The sequence below is a fragment of the Ochotona princeps genome, chromosome 1, assembly GCF_030435755.1.
Source record: "Ochotona princeps isolate mOchPri1 chromosome 1, mOchPri1.hap1, whole genome shotgun sequence".
NCBI lineage: Eukaryota > Metazoa > Chordata > Mammalia > Lagomorpha > Ochotonidae > Ochotona > Ochotona princeps.
The window spans coordinates 26,775,581-26,801,903 of NC_080832.1; the positions used below are offsets into that span (position 1 = coordinate 26,775,581).

Consider the following 26,323-nt stretch of genomic DNA (forward strand, 5'->3'; position numbering starts at 1 on the left):
GGTAGAGAAAAAGATTTTCCATTTGTTGTTTCACTCCCCAAATGCCTGTAATAATCAAAGCTGAGCAGGACCAAAGCCAGAAGCCCAGATCCTAATCCAGGTCTCCCATATGAGTGACACGGACCCAGCCTTCGGTCATCACCTGCTGTTTCACAGGAAACACAGTAGCAGAAACCTGGGTGGGAAGTGGAGGCACCGGGACCAGAGTCAGGTACTCTGATATGCAGTGGGAGTGTCCCAGGCTCCAAATGCCTGCCTGCCCTCTCTCCCTAAGGAATATTTTAATCCCAAATAATATCTCAGTCATGATTTAGAATTTCTATATATGTCGTAAGTGGCAGGCGACTTGCGCCTTCCAGCTTTATTAAGTATAATTAAGATGCTGCCCAAGGGAAGTAAGAACCACCGCTCATGTTGCTACTCCTTCTCTGCACCCGGTTTTCATTCCCACTCTTATGTTTCATGTCCACAGGACAGGGAACTTCAAAAGTTGATGGAAAATGGAATCAAAGATAAATTGATATTGGTGCAAAAATGCTGAAATCGATGTGTGTAAGTGGTCATTAGGAAGTTCAGGGAAAGTACACATGGTGAAAAAAATTACACATGGTTTTCAAGCTTTTTTTGTACCAAAATCAGCTTAATTGTACTTTACACAACTGTTCCAAATACGCTCATATGGCCCACAAGAAAGTCTGGTAGCCTGCAAAATCACAACTCATCAACAAGAACATTGAATATTCTGCATAATGAAGAAGGCAATTTTGCTAACTCTGTCTTACCCTTTGCTATCCTTCCTATGACAGATTTCAATTTCACAGAATTAAAACACTTCAAGAAATCAAGAGACACACCTGTAATTCCTCAGCCAGTTGGAGGAGAAGCCACACACAGAGCCTGTGACATGGGGTGTTTTGTGTCTCTTGTCTCTGAGTTTATGATTCTGTTTATTCCAAGCATAATTTTCATTTTCATGAGTTGATAAGAGTAAGTCTGTTTGACAATAGGATGTGGACTCTGCCATTGTCCATGCCCACATCCATGGACACAAGAGTGTTTATGAAGAACTATGCTATAGTAATAACGTAGGGGAACCCAGTGAGGGGGAAGGGATTTAGGGAGGGGATAAGGAAAATCCAAGAGCCTATGAAACTGTGTCATAAAATGATAATAAGAAGAAGAAGGAGTAAAATTTTTAAAAAAGAATAGATCTGTAAAGTGGTCTGGTGACACTAGCCATTCTACTGAACAGCTGTTCTTAATATCTGTCTAAAGTTTAAAAAATGAGAAAACCATTCTCTTCTCTTTCTAGATTTTAATTTATGGAAATAAATTTGACAAAAGATTCTTTGTGCCTGCTGAAAAAATCATGATTAACTTCATCACCTTCAATATTCTGGATGACTCCAAAGCTCCCCAGAAGGATGTGAGTTCTGTGGAAGAGGGCAGGGATGGCTCTAGCGTTCTGGATCTGGGCTCTGGGAGGCTGCTGCAACCTCAACGGGAAGACGCAGAAGTGAAGCGCTTAGGGTATGCATCCCATGTGGCGGAACTTCTCTGCGACTCGGCAGACAGTCCCAGAGATCCTGTCCTCATCCAGCGAGAGCCACTCAGTGGAATCATACCTACAGATCAAACTGTCACCATGTGTGAAGAGGACGTGCAAAATGACACTGAGTGGGAACCTGGAGATCAGGAGGTCAGCACACAGAAGGAGGCATCCATACCAGAAACATCATTCGAGCAACAGGCCAACTCAGGCCCACAAACATTCCTGCATTCATATACCCCTCAGCTTAGAGACTTGCAGCACCTGGCACAGGCACGCAGAGACTTGGAGCAGGGGTCAGAGGAAGAACCATTGATAACCCTGGTTGACTGGGACCCTCACACTGGCCGTCTATTTATACCCTCCTTACCCAGCTTTGACCAGGAGCCCGAGGACTGGGCGCATGCTGAGTGTGCCCAGCCCATGGAGGAGAGCCTGTTATCCAGACTCATGGAGAAGCAGGCTCCCGACGACAAGCCACCCGAAGAAAGTGAAACCTATCTCATGCAGTTTATGGAGGAATGGGGGTTGTATGTACAAATGGGAAATTAACCCAAGATTTCCCTTTTCCCCATCCGTTACTGTGTCAAAACATGCGAGCGCAAACAAATGTGGGACCCAGTGATCAAGCACTTGGGGTAAAAGAAGTTTCTTCAGATGTGTCACTGACAGTGAGAAGGACTGGTCTCTTCTCTGTTCTCTAGCACTTGTTTTTTTCTGCCTCCTGTGTGCAGTTAGCTTACATGCACGTCTCTCCCCATGATAATGCCATTGCATTAGACGTCTTACGCATTCAATGCATGCTTTCCAGGTTGGCTGCGGAATTTATCCAAATGGATATGCTATGGTCTCTTTGTTTTTGAGTTCCTAACAAGCACACATCTACAATTATTTTCTAGCTACTTTTCAGGTGTATTTAGTGTTGTCAAAATTTTATAAAGATCTTGAATTTTAGAATCACCACATTTTCAGAATTTGATGTGAGAATCATGAAGCACTTTCTTGAAAGCACAAATATCACTAAGTCAGGGGTAAGGACCTCTGTCTGCTATGTAATCATGAATAATCCATGGTTAGAGTGAATAAGCCAGGCATGTGCCTTACAATGCAACATGCTTGGGGCTACTTCAAGAGGCTGTGCTTAATACTTTATGGGTAGTTGTGGAGTGTACATGAATTGTTTTTCTTTTGTAGTAGAAGCAAAATATCACATCAATAATTTACTAGGAGACTTTTTGTCATCCTTAATAAGAGAAAAATTCTGTGATGTTCTAAATTTAATTACAGCCAGGAGAGTGGAAGAGAGGAAAGATGAAGAAAGTCAATTTTTTGGCAAGGGCTAAAGTGGAGGCACAGCACAAAGCGCTGATTTAAGTTCCAGCTGCTCCACTTCCAACTGAGTTCCCTGCTAATATATCTGAGAAAGCAGCAGGTGCTTACCCTGGAAGATTCCAGGGAGAGATCCGAATAGAGTTCCAGGCTCCTGGCTTTGGCCTGGCCCACCACCCAGCTGTTGCGGCCATTTGTGAAGTGAACCTGAGGATAGAAACTCTGTCTCAGTATTTCTCCTTCTCTCTTCATTATTCTATCTTCCAAATAAATAAATAGATCTTTAAAAAATCAGTTACCAACTTCAGCTGAAAGTGACAAAAAGCTTTCTGGAATTCCTAAATGAAGGTTACAACAGTAACCCAAACCCCATCAGGAGCCCCAAGGAGCCACTGCACGCTGCTTAGTTCCCAACCAATCCCTGAGCAGCAAATTCTTCTTGTGGACAATCCTTCCACCCCAAACGTGCCTTGCTCTCTCCAGTCCTACCCTGACACCTACAGCCAATGCAGGTTCATTGCAAACAACTCATATTTCTTAGCTCTAACTCCAGTGGGCATTTTTGCCACTGCGGGTTAGCCTTGTTGTGGGTAGTTGTGGGAACTTATCGCAGGACCTGTTCCCTTTTTGGCTAACATCTTAGTGGTTCAGTGAGCCCCTTCATTTCAGAGATCCCTTGGTTTGGAGAGTTTGGGTTTAGCATTTCTCCAGACTAACCTAAAAGAAAATGCCACATTTTATAATTGAATATTGCATTTATTTTGTAGAAATGTGTTTTTGGAAAGATATTTATATTGTCTGAAAACAAGAATATATTGGACAGTGAAAGTCATGTTTTACTATTGTCATATGAAATAGTTCACTAAAATGGGCCAATCGTCGGAGTCTCTGGCGTATGTATGAGTGCATACTACATACCCACAAACTGGCAGATAAAAGTTGTATGTTATATGGAGTACCACATGATGCTTGTATACACTTTTATACTGTATAATGTCCAATCAGGGCAAACATATTTAGTCAAACATTTAGCATTTGTTTTTGGTAAAAAAAAAAAAAAAAATTCAAAAAAGTTTTTACTTTTTTTTATTTTTAGAAATATGCAGTATCAACATCCATATAATGCTACTTTGAGATAGAACACCAGCATTTCTTACTCTAACTTAGTGCCCTTCAACTTAGTGCCCATCCTCTCCCTACTTTCTCAGCCTCTCAATGAGTTCTGAACTCTGAGGAGTTCAGAGTGGTCATGGGTTCTTTTGTCTTTCTATGCCTGTCTTATTTCACTTAACATAATGATCTTCTGTTTCACCCATAAAGTTAGAAATGACAAGATTTTACGTTTTTCATGGCTGATTCATATTCCATGATATATATATATATTTATATATATGTATTTATATATCCCATTTTCTTTATACATTCTTTATACATTCATCAGATGATGGACACAGTGCTTATTTCCATTTCTTGTCTATTAAGAACAGTACTGTAATAAACATTGTAGTGCAACTGTTTCCCTTGGGCATAAACCCAGTAATAGCTCTGCTGGCTCATATGGTAGTTCTAGTTTCAGTTTTGTCAAGGAAGCACCATACTATGTTTCTCTGTGGTTGTGCTAATTTACATCTCCACCAACAGTATACATACGTTGTCTTTTTTCCCACATCCTAATCAGCCTTATAACCTTTTATATTTTTATAATAACCAATTGAATGGAAGTGAAGTGATACTTCACTGTGGTTTCGATTTTTATTTCCCTAATATTAGTGACGTTGGACATTTTCTTCATGTGCTTCGTCTGTGGATCTTCTTTTGGAAAATGCCTTTTTAAATCTCCCCATATTCTAATTAGATCATTGGTTTATTTTTTCTTTGTTTTTCGCTACTGAATTGTTTGAGGTCCTTGTATATTATTATTAACTAGAACATACAATTTGTAAACATTTTTCCCTACTCCCTGATTGTCTGTTTATTTCAAATTATCTTGCTATAACCAAAGCATGGCTATGCTCATCACAGAGCCAAATCTATAACAAACTTATCAAAAATAAAAAAGCAAGAAAATAATTCACACTACTAAGGCTCAGCACAATGGCTCAGTTGACTAAATATTCACTTTGCACATCCGGGATCCCATACAGACACTGGTTTGTGTCCTGGTTGCTCAACTTCCCCTCTGTCTCTTTGCTTGAGCCCTGGGAAAGAAGAAGAGGATGGCCCAGTGCCTTGGGACCCCACACCCTTGTAGAAAACCCAGAAGGAGCTCCTAGTTCCTAGCTCCCAACTTCCGATTGGCTCAGCCCCAGCAATGATAGTCACTTGAGGAGTAAACCGGTAGGTAGAAGCTCTTTCTCTCAGTCTCTCTTTCTCTCTGTAAATCTACCTTTCCAATACAAATAAATAAATATTTAAATTAAAAATAAATAAATAAAACACTACTGTAGAAAAATCACTAAACTACAAAGGAATATCTTAAGGGAGAAAGGGACTACCACGTGACCAGAACAAAAAGGTCAAATCATAGTACTAAAACCATACCTGCCAATCATTTGCCTTAACTGGATTAAATTCTCAGCCAAAACCATAGGCACACCAAAAAATAAAGCTATTGACCAATGTTTTGGAAAAACATAAATTCAAAAATATTCAACAAAAGACTAACAATATGAATCCAATGGCACATTAAAAAGATTATTTATCATGATCCAGTGGATTCGTCTCAAGGATGCAAGAAGTTCAGCACAGCACATTTCCACCTACTATTAAAACCAGTAAACAAGCACAAGATATGCCAAGGAAAATGCTAAATGAACATATGAGGAAGATTATTCAAACCTTACATAAACTTACTATAACTGAAGTATACTATTAAGCAATACTTATCTAGTAAAATTCCAGTAACTCTGCTCATCTTAGCCTTTGCCACTTGTTTACAAAATTAAACTCTATGATGCACTGCCTTAAACTGTGTCAGTTTGTGAAGCTGAAACATATAGGAAGCAGGCAGTCATTTAGCATAGTAGTTAAGACACACGTTAAAGTTCCTGTGTCCCGTAGAGAGTATGTATATAGTAGAGTAGCAGGTTTCCATACTAAACTCTGGCTCCTAATTTCAACATTCTCCTATTGAAAATCTGGAAGGCTACAGGGATGACTCAGTTGAGTTCTTGTCACCCACAGAGGAGACTTGGATTAAAGTTCCTCTTCCCAGCTTCAGCCTGGTCCATTCCTAGCTGCTCTGGGCATTTGGGGAGTAAACTAGTAAGCAGAGACAGTGTCTCTCTATCTAGCTGTCTCTCTATCTCTCACTTCTCCCTCCCAAATAAATAAAAATTTTAAGAAACATAAATCTGTTGGGTCTAGCACAGTGACTCAACTAGCTAATCCTCCCCGCCTGCAAGCATCAGCACCCCATATGGATGCCAGTTCATATCCCAGCTGCCCCACTTCCCATCCAGCTCCCTGCTTGTAAGCAACAGAGGATGGCCCAAAGCCTTGGCACCTTGCACCCGTGTGGGAGATACAGATGAAGCTCCTGGCTCCTAGTTTCGGTTCGACTCAGTTCTAGCTGTTTGGTAATTTGAAGAGTGAACCCGCAGATGGAAAATCTTTGTGTCTCTCCTTCTCTCTGTAAATCTTCCTTTCCAATGACAATAAATAAATCTTTTCAAAACCATTTTGTTTAAATTCTCTCTCCCTCTCTCTAAAAAAATTAATGAAACTGTTAATGGGCTTTCCTGATTTATAGAAATAGCAGAGCCCTGTAACATATCTTGAAATATATTTGTCTTAATCACGAACTGATAATCCATTCTTTCTGAACAACAGGTCTGACTCACATCACCTTATTCATATTTTTGGCAGAGGCATACAACTCTGCTAATAAAGATGGATTCTGGAGTCATGGTCTTTTGAAACGTCCACACATCTAAATAAATTCTGATCTAATGGTTTAATTTAGGACATAATTGCATTAATCAGAGTGTCCTGTTCTCAAATTTTGTGGAAATGATTCAGCCAGTTTTGAAGAGTAAATGTGTAACAGGAACTGTAAAAGAAATCCAGCAGTGGGACAGATGAGTTGTCCCAGTGAGCATGGGTGATGGTGTATCTTCTCCATTTCGCTTCAAAAATACTTCTTATTGAGCACTATGGAGTTTTTCAGTGTTCTCATCTGTGAAACATAAATAACTTCCTCCCTAAGGATTAACAGAAGCCACTGGGCACTTCCTGAGTGTGACATGAGTGTGCGTGGTCATCGTCACTAACTCCCAGAGCACAGACCATCACCCGTTCAAAGGCAGACCATGCTGATCTTGGTTTCCTCGCTTGAAAGGATACTGGCAACCTGTTTCTCACCCTGTTCCTTTCAGCTGAAATTCTTCTGCAGTTGAAGGATTTATGAAAGGAAGTCTAAATCTGAGTTGCTTTCACATCTCTAGTGGTTCTCAGTCCATCAACAGGATCTCTGATTTTGCTCTTCAGGACCTGGCAACAAGCAAACAGTGAGGATGGGAGGAGAGGAAGGTCAGGACATCCTAGATGCAGTGTGTGGGAGGAGCCTGCTGCCTGTCACTTCTCTGGCCAGGGCCCCGCCAGCTCTAAGAAGTCTTCCTCTGGGTCCCATGGGATGCTTCCATAGGCCTGAGCTTCTGATAAAGCCAGGAAGGGAAGTGTCAACACCTTGACAAATCCTGCTCACCCTACTGCCAACTGTTTCTCAGTTCCAGGAGTCTCTAGTCGGCTCCCACATCAGACAACTTTCCTTTGTGGAAACATTTACACGTGGCTGTGTCTGCATGATCCTGATGGACAAGAAGACTCCTGGGAATCCAATGAAGCCTACAGCCATGTCCTACAGTGGGAGTGCAGTGGCTTTATCTCTGCAGGCTGCACACATGTGAAAAAATAACTGATGACCCAGGGGTGAGCTCCACTTGAAGGAAATTAGTTCAGAGCAAAACTGTGTGCACAGCTCAAAGCACAGGTTTGCCCAGCATAGTGGATCTAATGAGAACATTAAACAGAGGACTGCGTCACCAGGGATGGGTGCTCTTGGTCGTAAATCAACTTGTCTCTGGCCCACGCTTCACCATTCCCACATCTTACAGATGAATTTCCACTAAATTATCTTAAAAGAACTGTATTTCTTTAGTTCCTTCTTGGTTCCTCCATAGTATATCTTCCATAAATCTTCCATCTTTACTTTTTTTTCTCCTCAAAGGCTTTGTTCAAAAACATGTGCCTGTAATTTTTTCTTAATGATTAATGCTATGGCTTTGGATATTAATTTAAGAGAGGAGATAGATATTAATATGTGCATATTCATGGTAGAATAAGTAGCAATAAATGGGGGAAAGAAGACAAATTACCTCTAACACTCCCACGCAGATATAATCACTGAAAAGATTAAGGTTAGAGAAATAACTCTCAGCTGGGGGTGATTTCATCCCCCAGGAGACCCTCTGCAGTGTCTCTAGACATTTTTGACTGTCACAGTTCATGGGGAGTGGCAGTAAACCTGCTCACTTTTCTGTGATGCACAGGGCAGCCTTCCCTCCCCTCCCCCTTCTCCCCTCACCTTCTCTCCTTCCCACCCACCCCCCATCAAAGAGCCATCCAGCCCAAAATGTCAGGAATGAGTGTGTGGGTTGAGGAACTCTTAGGTAGAACTTTCCAGATACTTGCTATACATGTATATGTATAATTGTGACTCTGTATGTGTAGGTTCTGCACCTGTGCATTCAACCACAGGTTGAAAATATTTGAAAAAAAAAATTTACATCCAAACTGAATACGTGCAGCTTTCTTTCCTTGTCATTATTCCCTTAACATACACAGTAACAATGATTTGAGTAATATTTGCATTTTATTATATAGTGTAGCTGATCTAGAAATGGTTTAAAGTGTTCAAGTACCTGAGGATGTATGTAACATGCACATTATGTGTAAGGGACGTAAGCATTGCGATTTGGGCACTAAATGGAAGCCTTGGGACCAATTCCCCACAAATACCAAGGAACAACCATGTATTTTCCTGCAAACTTGGGATCATACTGAACACTTATGTATCTCTCTCTTTTCACTCAAAACTACATAACTATCTTATTATTGTTAGACTTATACTACATTTCTAATGCACCAATCTTACTTCAACTAGAACTTTTGTGAAGGCAGATTTTAGGAATTTTTTTTTCTAAGCATAAGGCTTTTAAAATGTCTTTAGCCAAACACCAGTTAGAGCTATGAACTCAGTCTTCAAACCCCCTACAAAAGTTATTTTTCTGAACCCACTACCTCTCTGAAGCAGCCATATATCATCATCCATGGACCCCCTGTGCTTGATTCAAGTGCTGTTCCTCTTAGAACAAGCAGCACAGCTCACTGTGACAGGTGCTTGGAGGCAGCCTGGGCAGCACAAGCTCATATTTTCTGCCCTCTCAACAGGAATGTTGCTCCTTCTGCCTGTGGTGGCTATAAAATTATGGTCATACTTTGTGAGATTTAGACACAACAAACTGCCCAGTCGGTGTTGCTTTCTGGTTTTCATGTCAGTAAAGGTCCTGAGTTCGGGATCTCCCAGCACTACCAACTTACTGGGCTCTCTTTAGGGAGAGGACTTGTGTTTCTCACTGAACAGAGGTGCTTTGGGTTGTGCTCGTGTGGTGCCAGAAGGCCTCCTGCACCCCCAGGAACTGGATCTCTGGCTCTGCTGAGTCTGATAGAAGAAGTGTTTAATCTCCTGCCCTCCTCACCTTTTGATTTCTCAATCTGCATTCTTTGCAGTGGGAGGCCTTCCACATGCCAACGCAGACAGTTGGCATGCAGCTCAGGCTTGTCATTTTACACACAGGCCGCTATGCCTCATGAACCCTGATGAGATCAACACCCTACTTCATTTCTGTCTCTGGAACAGACTTCCACAGGACACAGGAATCAGAAGTGGCGCTGACAGCTTGACCCACAGTGAAGATGATTCACCTATTATTCCTTCTTTTCAGGCAAGTACTTGCCACCCTATTCTGAAACTGATGTGAAATGCAGAAAAATCAGGATATTTGAAGCGCAGGGCACAGAATATGTTAAATTCCCATCTATCCACCAATGGATGTGTAGGGTATCAAGTCTTTACTAAATGCATTTGGTTGTTTGCTTTTAAAAGAATGTGACAGCATTTGACTAAAAAAATACATTCTTGCCTGACACTAAGTAAGTCTTCAATAAATATCAGCAATTTTTTTAAAAAGGACCAGAAGACATACATTAAAATGTTTGTAGAAGCAGTGTTTATTTGTTTACGTATTTTATTTTTTTTAAAAAAATTATTTTTACTGCAAAGTCAGATATGCAGAGAGGAGGAGAGACAGAGAGGAAGATCTTCCATCTGATGATTCATTCCCCAAGCAGCTGCAACGGCTTGTGCAGTGCAGATCCACAGCCAGGAACCAGGAACCTCTCCAGGTCTCCAACGCGGGTGCAGGGTCCTAAGGCTTTGGGCCATCCTCGACTGCTTTCCCAGGTCACAAGCAGGGAGCTGGATAGGAAGCAGGGATGCTGGGATTAGAATCAGTGCCCATATGGGATCCTGGCGTGCTCAAGGTGAGGGCTTAAGCCACTAGGCCACTGCGCTGGATCCAGTTTATGTATTTCAAAGATGGAGTTACAGAGGGAGAGACAGAGACAGCTTCCATCACCTGTTTACCCTTCTAAATGGCTGCAATGGCCAGGGTTGGGGGACCAAAAAGAAATCAACAGGCTGTAACCTCATCTTAGCTCCGGTGTGGGTAGCAGGAGTTCCAGTGTGGCTTTCCCATGGCACACTCTCAAGGAGCAGGATTAGAAGCGGAGTAGCAAGTACCCAAACCAGTGATCATAGGGAATGCCAGTGTCAAAAACAGGGATTTCACTTGCTGCACCACACTGTTGGCCCCTCACTTTTTTTTTAAAGATTTATTTATTTTTATTACAAAGTCAGATAAACAGAGAGGAGAGACAGAGAGGAAGATCTTCCGTCCAATGATTCACTCCCCAAGTGAGCCTCAACGGCCGGTGCTGTGCCGATCCGAAGCCAGGAGCCAGGAACTTCCTTCTGGGTCTCCCACACAGGTTTAGGATCCCAATGCATTGGGTCTGCTTTCCCAGGCCACAAGCAGGGAGTTGGATGGAAAGTGGAGCTGCCAGGATTAGAACCGGCACCCATATGGGATCCTGGCGCGTTCAAGGTGAGGACTTCAGCTGCTAGGCCACGCTGCCGGGCCCGGTCCCTCACTTTTTAGTGTAGAAAGAAATCTAGGCCCAGCGCAATACCCTAGTGGCTAAATCCTTACCTTGCATGCACCACCTGGATCCCATACGGGCACCAGCTCATGTCCTGGCTGTTCCACTTATCCAACTCCCTGCTTGTAGTCTGGGAAAGCAATCAAAGATGGCCCAAAGCCTTGGGACCTTGTACCCATGTGGGAGACCCTGAAGAAGCTCCTGGATCCTGGCCTCTGATCAGCTTATCTCCAGGCATTGCAGCCACATGGGGAGTGAACCAGCAGACAGATCTTTCTCTCTGTCTCTCCTCTCTGGAAATCTGCCTTTCCAATAAAAATAAAATAATATAAAAAGAAAGCTTTGAAAACAAGTGAATTATGGCTGCACATGAACAAAGAATGAATTTCACAAATACAATATAGAACTAAAAATGATTTTTCCTAAAGAATATATAGAGGATAACCCAAATTATATAGTGTTAAAACATGAAGAATTGAATGCTAGATACTTTAGGGATGCAGATGCAGGTGGTACCACACTGGACAAAGGCAGGGAAAGAGAACAAAGCTCAGGATCATGAGTTCCTCTGGGGAAGCCAGGGGCAGAGCTAGGCAAAGCTCACAAGGGCTTCACTGGAATCGGTAACTGCCTCCTTAGTCAGGGCTTTCAATCTGATTGTTCTTTGATGAAATGAGCATTATGCTATGCACACACTAAAGGATGTCTATGTAATTCCAGTAATGAAAGCCCCTGATTTTTAATGCCATTTTTATAGGTCCCATGGACCATATCAGCTTCATGACACTGATCAAGGCCTTCGGAATTATGAGAGCTGTTACACGTTTTCCTGTGAAAGTCAGAAACAAAGATATTTGTTCATACTCTGCTTACAAGGCTTTTTGGTTTCCAAAGTTTTGACAAAGTCTAACATTCTGAAGTGATGAGCACCTTTGGCAAATTGATGACTAGAGTTTCTATGTTAAAGGATATGGGCTTAAAATCCTGGATTTGCTAAGAACTGTCAGTCAAAAACCAAATATCTGAGCCCTGGCAGGAAAATTAGGAGGACCCATGACCAGAACCCACAAATTTCTAAGCTGCATCCACCATTCTGCTCTCAGATAAGGATGCAGTAATAAAGATAGATCAGGCAGTTCCACTGTAGAGTGTAGATGAATCTCATCATTGTGCAACAAGTAACAGTTGATCTTTGCTAACTGATTTTAGTACACAAGGAAGAGGGGCTAGATGTCCTCCCTTTACTTGTCAGCTAGCTGTTCCTAAGGGATAAGCTTGCCTTGGTGATGAATGTGTTTGCATTTTTTTAGTCCCCTGCTCCCTGCCAGCTTTTGGCCATCAGCTTCCAAAATGAAAGGCTCATCAAATTACACATTTAAATAACACTTGTTAAGTGGAAACATCTTCAACATAGGCATAATGAAGAAACAAGTAATTAATCCTTACAGGATGAAAGAAAGAATATAAATTATAAAGAGAAATGAAAATGTAATGAAGACTTTCTTTTTCCCTTTTTCTGTTTTTTTACTGTATAAATTTTATTTTTGATACTTTTTACATATTTGATTAGGGTGTGAAGGATCAAGCGCTTTAGGAAATGGGTGAGACCATTGTCTTGACATTCTCTTTTTCCCTCCTATACCTGGGGCGAGGGTAGAGATAAGGGGAGAAGCCACACCCAGCCTCCCAACCACCCCAGGGTCCCCAATGTGGGACATGCTCCGAGGATACTGCTCAAGTGGTTTTGATAGTTCAACAGTTCTGTATTGTTGCCGATCTTGCCACTCCAATCACAAAGAAGTCTCTCCAGAATCCACTGGCTGACATAGTCCACCTTAGAATCTCCATTTGCCCAGGTATTCACTGCCAGCGATTGGCTGGAGTATTTGATCAATTTGTTCTGTCCTCCGTCCTCTGTTATGGTAACAGGTGTTCCCCGCAGGCTCCAGTGTACTGCCAAATCCTCCATTTGCATCTGGATATGTTGTCCACTGCTTCATCTAAGCCACAGAGGAGGCCTAGTTCTGACACATACATTCCACGATCAGACCACGGAACCTGCAATTTCCTTCATGTTCGAAGTTCTGAGTCAAACAGTTCGGTTGGGGGAATTCCCAAAGAAATCTGAGGTGATCCCAGACCTGATTATTTTGTGTGCATGCCAATAGAGGGTCCAGCACAGTCTGTCGCCCAAATCAGTCTACACATGCACTGTTAGTTGCAATTGCTGGGTTAGTTGTTTCCAGCCCTGTTTTCTATCCAAACTAATAGGTGTTTCAGTCCAGCCTGATCCTGCCCACTGCACACTTGGCCCCAACACAAACTAGTGGGAGTTGTAGCCTAGTGAGAGCAACCCACAATAGCTCCTGCCCTAGCTTCTGTGCTTGTCAGCATGTACAGCAGATTGGTCCAGTCTGTCCCACATCCATTTAGTTCTCATATGTGTCAATGGGCATTGAAGCCTAGTTCAACCCAACCAGACCCACTACCCAGCCCATACATGTGCTGGCAGGTGCCACTCTCTGTCTAACTCTGCCTGTCCTAGTCCTGGTTCTCATTCTCACCAGGGGGAGTGGCAACCCAAGAGGGAGGTGCCCACCATTTCCCTACTGGATCCACTCCTACTCCTGGATCTTGCACTGTTCAGGTGGTACTGCGGTTTAGCTCAACAGAGCTTCCCCCCGTGCTAGCATCTGCTAGCTGATGCTGCAGCAAAACCCAACCAACCCTCACCCCCTCTGGCTTATGCATGTACCAGTAGGTATTGTCTGCCCAGCCTGGCTTGTACCCGATCCAGCTTACATGATGACTAACAAGTTTTGTAGCCCCGCCCAACCTGGTCTGCCCCTAATCTCAGCTCTCACTCTACAATTCTCACCCTGCATCCTCCTACCGAGTTCACCACTCTCTCCCACATCTCACGTGTGCTAGTTGGGTGCTGCGGTCCAGTCTGATATGTATGGCCTCTTCACCTCAGCATTTGCCAGTGGCTGATGTAGCCTGGCCCAGCCCAGCCTGGCCCCAGTTCCAGCTCACACTGGTGGGGTCTACAGCCTAGCCCAGCCCAGCCAGCCCAGCTTAGTCCTAGTGTGAACTGGCTGGTATTACAGCATGATGAGGCCTGACCCACACACCATTCTGACTCTCGGATTTGCCAGCAGGTGATATGAACTGGTCTAGTCTGGCTTACCCCAGACCTGAGCCAAAAGTAAGACTGTGGGTACCGTAACCTGGTCTGGTCTGGGCTGTTCCCTTTCTTGATTCTTGTGCTCACCTGCAGAGACTGTGTTCCAACAGAGGTGTTGCCAAGTTCCTCTCTCAGAACCTCTCCCAATACCAGATCTTGCGCACACCAGTGGGTCCATGGGCCAGCCCTACTTAGTCCATCTCCTATCCTATCAGGAACAGTGGGCTTTCCTGATTGGCCCTCACTCATTCCAGTTCTTATTGTTGGTTGTTTTAGCCCAGCCTAGCCTGATCCATATCCAGACACAGCTCACACATGGCTCAGCAAGGACAGAGACCTAGCCCAGCCAATCCTACACCCATGCTAGTTCTCACGAGTTCCAATGGGTGCTAGAGTCTAGCCCAGTCTTGCATGCCTCAGACCCAGTCCACACCAATGCCAAGGGAGACTGCAGCCATATCCAGACCAGACCACGTCCCAAACTCTGGCCCCCATGCCCACCGGAGAGACCCACAACCCAGTCAGCGCATCCTCTTAGCTCCCCAACCAGACCTCTCCCAGCCACCGGGACATATTCCAGCACACATCTCACGTGTGCCAGTGGTTGCTCTGACCCAGCTTGGCGTAGTGCCTCCCCTGCCTTAGCCTTTTGCCTTTGAATGCTGCAGCCTGGCCTGGCCCAACCAGCCCTAAGTCCCAACTCTCACTAGTGGATGCTGGAACCTTGCCCTGCTCAGTCTGCTCTCATCCCTGACTCAGCAAACTAGTAGGTGTAGCAGCCTACCCTGGCCTGACTGCACTCCAACCTGTTTTCTGCACTTGCCAGTGAGCTATGGTTTGCTCAGTCCCATCTAGTCTCCCCCCCTACCAAAACCAACTCACACACTTGCTAAAGGATGTAGCTACCCTGCCCAGCCTGCCCAACACCCAGCCCTGGACCAGGAGCTCATCCACAGGAGCTATGACCCACTAGTGGCATTTCCCAGGTTCCCCCGCTGAAGTCACTCCCAGACCCAGCTCTTACGTATGTCAGCGGGTGCTTGGCTCTTACCTAACATGGTCTGCCCCATCTGCCTCGGCCTTTGTATGAACTGCAGTGGTCCAGCCTGCCCCACACCCTGTTTAGGGTGCTTATGAGGGTACTGTAGCCTGGCCTGCCCCACTTGTTCCCAACCCCAGTACCAGTGAGCATCAGTGAGTTCCATGGTCTTTCCTAGTTCAGCCCATCACCATCCCAGCTCTCAAGCTAACCAGCAGGACTTGTAGTTCCATATGGTTGGGTCCACATGTCCCCCAAAGAATCCACCCCCAGACCTGTTTCTCATGCATACTGCTTTGGTGTCATGGCACAGTCTAATGTGACCCATTCCCTGATCTGACACTCATTGGCAGTCTAAACGAATATTATCTGTTTCTGAACCAATGACCTAGAAATCCCCAAATGCAGATAACACTAGAATGTAAGTTTCTTTGTTGGGGTCCTGTGAGTTAAGCTACGACTTGTGACTCCAGCCTCCCTTATAAGCACACTGAGTTGAGACTCAGCACTCTCTTGCTCTCGCTCTCTTTCTCTCTCTCTCTCCCCCCTGTCCCCACCCCCATCACTCTTTGAGTTTCAAACAAATAAAACCAAACTTCTTTTCAAAGTTTCTTTGCTGGAAGTGTCAGGGAATATTGTTAAAAATAACTTAGTCGATATCTCATTTCATATCATACTCAAGGTCTTAGTCATGCCTAAAGCTAAAAATCATATTATTGCGCTTTCTCAACAGGTTGAAAAAGAGAAAGTGAGATGAAAGGAGAGAAGAAAAGGGAATGCCTTTGTATCGCTAGCATGTTGCAGATTGCGTTCCATCAGCTCAACTTTTACATGATCACCCAAATGTATTGCAGAAGTACACATTATTTTCTCTTTGTGATACATGGCTTGACTTCTAAAATGTAAACTTCCTTGAAAACTGGAATTTTTGTTGTCGTTGCTATTGCTGATAGATATGTTCCCAGCACCTAAAGCAGTACCAGACACATGGCAGTGACCCACATAGATATTTGCTGAAATAATGTATGAATCTATAAAACAAATGATAGGAACTAAGCCCAGCAGTGCAATGGATTAAGCTGTCCTGTGCAATGCTGACATCCCATATGGAAGTGTTGGCTCATGCCCCAGCTGCCCTGCTTCTGATCCAGCTTTCTGCTAATGTGCCTGCAAAACAGTGAAAGATGCCCTCAGTAGGTAGGACCCTGCAACTCATGTGGGACACCCAGATGGAGTTCTGAGCTCCTGACTTCAAGTTTGATCAACTCCAGTTATGTGGCCATTTGCAGAGTGAACCAGTGGATAGAAGATGGCTCTCTATATACTCCTTGATCAATCTGTCTACCTCCCTACCTATCACTCTACTTTCAAATGCATATTTTAAAAGCACATTTAAAAATTTTAGGAACTAGCACCCAAAATTACACCCACATGCACATAGTTAACTGATATTTAACAAAGGCACATAAGCAGTTCAGTGAACAAATGACAGTGCACTAAAAAAATAAGGCTGGAACAACTGCCAAAATAAAGATGAATCTGGAACAAGACCTTCTACCTTTCACAGAAATGAACCCAAAATGAACCACAGACATAAATGTTACATACAAAACTAAAGCTCCCGAAAGGAAACATACACCAGAAAGCACAAGTGACCTTGTGGTGGGTGATGGGTTTGTAGCTACTCCTAAAAGAAGACAGTCCTGAAGGAGGCTCCTGGCCAAGGGAAGGGCAAGTGCTCAGACTCTGACGGGGACGCGTACTCATGCTTAAGAAGGCAGCTGTCACCGTGAAGCAGGGGGAGCCTGGGAGGTGAGGGCAGAAGACAAGCAGGAACCAGATGGTGGGAGCTTTGTGGCAAATCCCTTACAAATTTGTCTGGATTATTCTTGAATGCCCATGAAATCCACTAGCACTTTAGGCAAGCAAATAATGTGATCTGATACAGTCAATATACATCAATTCAACTTGAATCAGAATGACTTTAAAGGCAGAGCAATGGGCATCTTCAAATCCAGAAAAAGAGAACAGGGAAAGAGACAAATGCTTTGTTTAGGTTGGGGGCCCTGTAGGGTGTGTGCTACTTTACTTTTTACTGTTTGTATTTATGCTTTTTTTGCTAGAGGTTTGGAAAAAATCATGATTTTAATCTGAGAATACTAATTTTGACATGCCTGCACTGTTATCATATGAAGATACCAAAGCACATGAAAAGATCTGTCAAAAGGCTGGATATGACTTGGAAAAGAATCATTCTTGTAAGTTAGAATCAAGGCAAATCTAGCTAGAGGAGACTATAGACTACAAAGAAGGAAAGCGACCAAGAATTGTAGTACATGTAAGCACTTAAATAGCAAGTGGGGAGAGGATGATGAGAAATAAAAGGAAATCCAGATGCTGTGACATTGGTCAACTCTCAAATAGATGCCCAAGTTCTACATGAGAAAGCCTGAGTTAAGTTCCCAGTCTCAGCGCCTGACCCCAGCTCCCTGAAAATGCAGACTAAGAGGCAGGGTTTGAAGGCCCAAGTGGTTGTATTCTAGCCACCCACATGGGAGACTAGGATTGGGTAATGAACCAGCAGGCTGGAATTCTCTCTCTCTCTCTCTCTCACTCTTTCTCTCTCTCTCTCTCTCTCTCTCTCTCTCAAACACATTTTTAGAAAAGAAAAAGCTAAAGCAGCACTCTTTGATTTCGACCAGGTTGAAGCCATGAACAGACAAAGAGAAACTGAGACCCAGAAAAATTCATGTAACAGAAATTCTTGGGCAAATGCACAAGAATGTAAGATGCTTACCACATATTAATAACAACAAAGGGTTGAAATAATTTGCATTTCCAACATGAATGATGAATTAAGCTAATTTGGTTACTTCTGTACAAGGCAAAATTAGGCAACAATTAGAATAAAAGAACATTTGCACATGCTATGAAGGAGAAAGTTAAAAGCAATATAATGTATCCCATTTTGATCAATTAGATGTACATTTTCATAAATGCAGATTTATAAATAAGTCCACCCGTGTGTACTTTTGCCTCCTGCTTATCTGTTTTCATTTATCATCATGGGTATGTATTAATACTTGTGACATTTTAAAAGGTTAGTCTTTTAAGTGCAGAAATTCTGTTGTGAGCACATTTATTTTATTCTATTCCCTCAGGAATAGGGAGGCCCAGAGTCTCATTTTAAAAAGCTATTGGAAGGGTCCAATGCCATAGCCTAGTGGCTAAATCCTTGCCTTGCAACCATCAGGATCCCATATGGGCATCAGTTCATGTCTCAGCTGCTCAGTCCTATCCAGCTCCGTGCTTGTGACCTATGAAAGCAATTGAGGACGGCCCAAAGCCTTGGAACCCTGCACCCACATGGGAGACCTGGAAGAGGCTCCTGGTTTCTGGCTTTGGATCAGCTCAGCTCCAGCCGTTTCGGCTGCTTGGGGAGTGAATCATTGGATGGAAGATCTTTCTCTCTGTCTCTTCTCTCTGTAATTCTGCCTGTCCAATAAAAATAAATAATTGGGGGGAGGAATAAAAAAGATATTGGGTGGGAATGTTGAGAACAAAATGGTTGGCAGCTTCCCAAAGAAATTATAAAGGACACGTGTCACAAGTTCAGACAAAAACATTCAAAAATGTATTCTAACTAAGGAAATCAAGCCAGAAGGCTCCCGTGGATGCTCGCCCACTGAAAGGAGGGAGGAGAGGAATCCAGGGTCAGGAAAATAGTGACAGCTTTTCAGCTCAGTCACAGAAAAGTAACTCATTCTACCTTGTGAACTTGACACTTTAAGAATCCAAGTGAACTTGTGTTGTAAGTGGAGTGATTTATTTTTTAGGATTTTAATACTCTCAGAGAACAGATACTCATTTATGAAACCTGCCTTGAGTTTGCATTCAAAATAGAAATACAAATGTACAATTGTGCATGCACTTTAATAATTTTCAACAACTTTGCATTTAAGTGCCATTTGGGACCAGGAAGTTAATATGATGGCTTGCATTAATACAATTCTTGCACAAAACCCAACATATTTGATGGGGATAATTAGAAATTATAAATACCTCTGTGTCATATCCATATATCCAGGGGAAAAATAGGAGGAAGTACCTCAGAATTAAACCACGGGGTCCCCAGTAAAATTACAGAAAAGTCCAGAATTTGTCTCAGAATGCACAAACTCAGCTCCCAAGTTTTTGTCCATCCCTTGCCCTCAATTCCAGGGCTGCTCAAGCAGTCCACACACTGTGGAAAACCATCTTCCCTCTGCCTGCTAAGAATCTTTCTCTGCAATTCAGAAAGTCAAGCATCAGAGCTGCCAACTAGGGAAGCATGGAGCCTGCTGAACAGCTTCATGGAAGGTGGGCGGTTAAGCGCAAGAGAAAGGAGGTGAGGGAGGCAGCACACAATTAAGTCTTTCCTGCCACCAGCAAAGCCACAGACATTTACATCCAAAAATGGCTCCATCCGATCCCACAGTCTTCCCAGCCAAATCTGGCATTTCCTTATCCCTTCCACTGAGGGTGAGGATCCTTTCTTAATAGGGAGATGACATCATCAATGCCCTGTGCCCAGGATTCAGAAATGGGTATGTCCCCCACTCCTCCTGGCTTGCCTATATTCAGGCCATACCTGTGCTCAGGGGCAGCTTTGGGCTGATTCCTTTCCCAGCTGCTGTGGCTCCTGCCCTCGTTGTGGGTAGCAAGTCTAGCGGAAGCTGAGGATGGCCTGGTTCCCTCCTGTCTTTCAGGGGTCTTCACTCCTGGCTCACTGCTTCCACAGTGGTCTCCCCACAAAGAGATGGCTGAAGGAGAGACCACTCACCCTGTGGTCAGCTTTGCAGAAAATCACAGCTCTCTTTGGTATTTCAGTAGGGAAGGAGGGAGGCAGAAATCATAAACAAAACATAATTCCTGCAGCCAAGGGCCCTAACACCCCAACAAAAGCCATGCCCCTTTTAGTTCATGCACCCACGCATAGCTAGTGTTCATCCAATCAGAGACTTTGCAGTAACAAAATTAGCAATTGCGTTTTTCCTAGGAAAAAAAGAGAGTCAGAGCTCCTACCTGTTGACTCCCTCTCCAAATACCTAAAACAGCTGGTACTGGGCCAAACCTAAAACCTGGAGTTAGGAACTCAATCTGGGTATATACCAGGTAGGAACCCAATTACTGAGTCATCACTGCTGCGTCTCGGGGTGTACATGAGAAGGAAGCGGGATTGGAGCAGAGCTGGGACTGGACCTGAGCTGGGACTGGACCTCAGGTTACTAACAAAGGCTGTGAGTGTCCCAATCCATGGCTTCCCAACTGGGCCAAAATGCCTGCAACATACCTGCTATTCAAAGTCACAGATTTGGAAATCTGTTGTATTTACTATGCCAGGATGAAAATTCTTGAGTACATTCCTGGATTGATTTCTTCATCTGATTCTTGTTTTGTTTTCTTTTTGTTCCCACTTTACAGCCAACTGAGATTTCACAGCTGCTTTTTTTTTCAGATGTACCAACCGTGCCTCCTCGCTATCTGATAAAGGATAAAATGCTTCTGTTTTGTGAGCTTAGATTTGGGAAAAATTGAAATTTAAATGAAAAATTAACATTGCCCCAGTAGACATCAGTCATTAAAATCATGAAAATCATTCTTCTCCAAAAAGCTCCAAATGTATCCAGACTGTTGTCCCCCACCCCGTTTTTTTGTTTTTGTTTTTTTTTGGGGGGGGGAGTTTTTTGTTTTTTGTTTGTTTGTTTCCCAACCCTGACCTAATTCTGAGCTTTTCTTGCAAAAGCTCTTGATTTCATTGCTTTACCACTGGAGATGAGCTACTTTTCCCACACAAACTCTTGGGGGTCAGGAGAGTTTCGGGGAACATAGTGCTCCCTGAGATCTCCCAGATGAGGTCTCCATTCACTGGGGAAGGACAGCCCTCCCCTAGGCCTGTCAGCATCAAGAGTTCCCTGGGCCAGAGCAGCCACCACCTGCATCCTTCGACAGCCCACAGTCAATCAGGGAACTGATTGGTGTCTGTGACCGCAAGGGCAGCTGGCACCGTGCAGCAGTGGCAAAGCTGACTGTCATCCCGAGGAAGAGCTGATCCAATGAGACCAAGTGCTCTTAAAAGGTCTATCTGAGAAACAAATAGCTGTGCATCGACCACAACCTGAGAAATGACCAACAGCATCTACAAATGCCCTAGAGGGAGATGGCTAGCAAAGGTGAACATGGTTTTAGTTGGTTTCTGTACAACAAATAAACACATTGACATCCAGCATCTACTATATTTAGGCACTAGGGACTTAAGGATAAATGAAGTGTGCCCGGCCCCTAAAATGCTGCTGAGCCTTTTTCTGGGCACCAGTCATCCAGAAGGCAATGGGGAGGGGAAAGTGTTTCTTCCCCTTGCTGAGAAAATCACTGCTAAACGAATTCTGTACTTCTCTGGCCTCCTGACGGTGATGCCCATGTCTCCAATGAACGTGGCAGCTGAAGGAAGATGATGCCTGGTGCTGGGACAGGAACCCCCTCACCTCTTCTCACACCAGCCAGAAATATGAGTGATACCATCCCCTATCCAATGGACATCATGCTCTGGGAATTCGACATCTCTGATCTCTCAAGACTTAGACAAGTCTCCGTTGCCACTACCACTGTCTAAATTTTCAGCTATATATATAAAAGGAAAACAAAGATAGAAAAACAGAGAGAGGAGAGGAGACAGAGACAGGGAGATTTCCAATCTGCTGGCTAGTGACCCAAATGTCTACAGTGGCCTAGGCGTGATCCAGGCCAAACTCAAGAGAGAGCCCTCAATCCAGGCCACCCATGTGGATGGCAGGAACCTAAGTAAGAGACATCACACTGCCTCTCAGGGTCTGCATTAGCAGGAAGCTGGAGTCAGGAGCCAGAGGCAGCCTCTGACATGGGGCATCCTCACCCTGGACCATCAGTGCTGATGTGTGCTGTACGTTTGAGACTTCATTGGAAATGAATGATATGCAATATCTACCACTCTTCATATCTTAACAGATAGACACCTAGGAACTTTTAATAGTTCAAATATAATTTAATAATTCAAGTAAACAGCTTTGTACTCATTTAAGATCAATACTACCTAGATACCAACAAAATTATTCACACACACATATACACATGTAAAATATGCATTGGCTGAAGTATTAATCTGGGGATCTTATTCACAATTTGGAACAGCGTAAGTGGGAGGAACAAGTCCTCAGCACCTTGCTCTTGCTGTTGGTCATGAAGAAATGCACATCAGTGTTCCGCTTTCCATGTCAAAGAGATTAGCAGTATTTTCTTTGATCTTGATCTTAATGTCCTCCCCTTGATGTCAGCAAGGCTAATAATTGTAGTTCTGGCTCTGCAAACAGAAGCTGCAAAGCTGAGCCCTCCCCTCAACCATCCACTTCTGGGGGCTGAGATGCAGGCAGATGGCTCAGGGTTCCCGGGAGGTGATTTGATTGCCTGCCCTGGGGACGTGAGGGGGACCATGCAGAGCCGCCTGCTGTCAGGCTGCTGGGGAGTCAGAAGTGCTCCTGTGACTCAGCAACAGCCTCTCACTGCCGGGGAGAAACGCGAGTCTCCGAAAATGGGCCATTTCTTCCCATCCCCGCAGCACCTTCCCTCTCGCCTCAGGTTTACACTAAATCTTTGTCATTCTGAAGTTTTGTCAAATTAGATTTAGCAAATGGTCCAGTAAAAAGCTCCATTAATTTCAGAGGCCCACAGGACTGCAAAGCTAGGAGGAAATTTGGATATCATTTCGTATGAAGTCCAAGTTTCCTGTTTTGAGTAGAAAGCCTGGGGGCTTCTGTGGTTCTGGTAGCACACAGCCATGCACCTGACTCCTGGTACCAAACAATCACAGAGATGGTAAGCAGAAGGGGCTGTGAGGGTCCACTGAAGGTGGACCATCCACTTGAAAAACAAAAGCAGGTTGGGGAGCATGGCATGCAATTCAAAGAACCATGAAGATTTTCATAGACCCCCTAACAGAGTATATCTGAGACTGGAAATGTGGCAACCTCAGAAGCTTTGGAGAGCCACAACCTGCCTCCACCCCCAGGCACCTTCAATTTCTTGGGAAATACAAGGTTTCTCAAACTTCTGCTCCTTCACCTTGCACATGACCCACATGCCTGAAGCTCAGTCTCCCTCACATGAGCTTTCAGCTCAAATACTCGTCACCGACCTAGCCAGGGTTCTAAGTTCTCATGAGGGGAATTGGCTCTTTTCACTGTTGAGTCCACTGAGGGACCCTCAGGTCAGGTGTCCAACTCCAGCGCACTGCCCTAATACACGGAGTGAGAGGGAGGGAGGGCCACTCAGTCACCTACAGAGGAACTCCTGACACACGAAACAACTGCTGTCCCTGATAAGAGGAGCCAATTTGTCTTCCTGAGATGTCCTGCCAACTTTGAACAAAATTACATCACGTCAAAGGAGGGTTTATTGCACCCCAGGCTAGATCAACATGTCACCAAGCGTTATTGCTGCCACCTGTCATATCTCTAGATATAAACACAAAATTTTTCAAATTCAATGACCTTTCATGGTTTTTAATTTTTTAATAAAATTGTTTTTAAGATCGCTAAAAGGGAAAGGGAAAGCTAATTAGAATATGTAATAGACAGGAAGTTAAAATCTCTTGTTTAGAAACTGTTCTTACAAGAAAGTATGTGTTTTTGAAATTAGCTTCTCAATAGAAAAAACAGCAATGTGGACAGGAAACTTGTACACATAAAAATGTTCAGTCCTATGGAAGTCTGAAACAAAAAATGAAACAACACTAAAGCGTTATTGTTACTCAGCAAAGACTGAGATACTAGACATATCTTGGACTGTTTAGGATATAGTAAGATGCATGGTCTCATGCAAAGTTTTTGGAAATATGTGTTGGTAAAACTTTTAAAAGCCTTAAAACAGTGCAGTTTTACTAGGAATTGTCAGCTACACTTGCATATTTATATAAGTAGATTTTTACTTAATATCTCAAAGTTACAAGAAACAAGATTATATAACAATGAGAAATTTGGTAAGTTACAATACTATAAAAACAGACGACAGAAGCTAAAAATGATTATATATAGGCTGATTTTAGCTGAAATTTTTAAAATATTATCTGTGACTTTTATTTTCTTTGTGCATTTTTGTATTTTTCAGAATTTTAATAATATATAGTATATTGTCACTGAGAAATAGAAGCTAAGAAGTCACAAAAATATAAAAGGAAAATAAAAGCTTAAACTAGGAAAAAAATACAGAAACTTAAGAGTCATCACCCTTAAAATACCAAAAAAAAAAGTCATATGTGCTATTTATTGCTTAGTGTTATTATATCCTATCCATCTAAGAAATGAACAATGGATTAAGATAAAAGTGACTCCATGAGGAAAATTTTAGGAAACTAATCAAATATAAGATCATGTTGAATATAGCCATTAAAGACCACAAAATAGTCAGTAATAAAACTACACAAATTTGTGATTCACAAAATAATCACATTGAATATATCTTTCTACAGTTGTTCTGAGGTTAACTATGTTCTCATAATTCCAAAAAAGTGATTTATTAGTAGTCATAACAACTTCTGGATGTATTACTTAAAGAAGTGTAAAATTATCTGATTATTTCCAAACAACAGTCACTATTCTCTCTCTTAACAATTTTTTTAAAGAGTACATGAATGTGTACTAATTGTTGATGTCCAGGAGACTGGAATATACCAGAAATGAAACACAACAATGACTTCGTTCCCTCTGTTCGCACTGAAGGGTCCTTTTAAAAGTTTACAGAAAATGGAATTAAGTGTTTTTTGGTGCAAACATTTTTGAAATCCACGCATACTTGTTTTCCTAATGCGTACTTTTTATGAACATCTTGAAAACCCCTTCTAGATGGCAAGTCATGAAGAGAATGCATTCAAGAGCACAGCTCTAGAGAAAACAAGACATGACATAAACTCCACTGGGAGTTGTCTTGCCAAGGCCACTCATGTAGTGCCCAAGGTCACTTCCACTTGGCCTCTATCCAGAGTAGACTTCTTCTCTAAAGGTAGTAGACATCAGGAGAACCGAAAGAAAAAGCAGGGATGGAGCTTAACATGCGAGAAGAAATCAAAGTGTCTAACAGAGAATCTTTTGGAAGAATAGGCAGAAACCTGAAGGACCAGGCTTCATGCAGAAGCTAGAAGATTCACTGGACCATGAACAGGAACCACCCCTCAATGACCAGCTCCTTCTACACTCCAGCATCCCCCTGGGGTTCTGTATTGTTTGGGAGACAAAACTCAAATTAAGAGGCTGTTTTAACTCGAATTAAAACTCAAATCTCAAATTAAGAGGCTGTTTTGTGCCTAAATCACATCCCAAAGGACTGGGAGAGACCCAAGCACTGTTGCTTCTCAGGGTATCAGCAGGAAGCTGCTTCAGAAGCTGAGCAAGAGCTTAAAGCCAGGCACTACAATATGGGATGAGGCATCCCAGGCAGCACCCCAACCATGGTGACACATCCCACTCCTCTCCAGGATTTTCAGCGTGCTTCCATACTCTCTCCTGCTTCTTCATCAACATTTGAATCAAAACTTATTCATGCCTTCTTCAATATGTTGATATGTCACAGTAAAAACAAGACTACTACTGACTTTCAATCTCATCTTCACCACCTTTAATAAGTGTGTGACTTTTCAACACATTGCTAAACCTCCCTGTGACTCATATTTTCCTTAGAATAATAGGGAGTCTAACTGGTTTGCCAGAAGAGTAAGAGAAGATTGATTTTATCTTGAAGAGTGCATAATGATTGCATCATAAGTGGTGGTCTTTAAAGAACAAATTAATGTTGCCTTTTTTTTTTTTACCATTATACTTGCAAACCAAGTTCCATTACACCACTGTGAAAAGTGTAAGGAGAGAGAAACTTTTAT

The 26,323-nt window shown here is 43.0% G+C and overlaps 1 protein-coding gene across 2 annotated transcripts in view; it reads left to right on the forward strand.

The window, feature by feature from the left end:
* Positions 1–3,354, forward strand: part of IL20RA (interleukin 20 receptor subunit alpha) — a 49,556-nt gene extending 46,202 nt beyond the window's left edge. For both annotated transcript variants that reach the window (XM_012927582.2, XM_036494165.2), the window contains one exon: positions 1,313–3,354. In XM_012927582.2, coding sequence (XP_012783036.2) covers positions 1,313–2,101 — 789 coding nt within the window. In that variant the 3' untranslated portion in view covers positions 2,102–3,354. The remainder of the gene's footprint in view (positions 1–1,312) is intronic.
* The last annotated feature ends 22,969 nt before the right edge of the window (positions 3,355–26,323 follow it).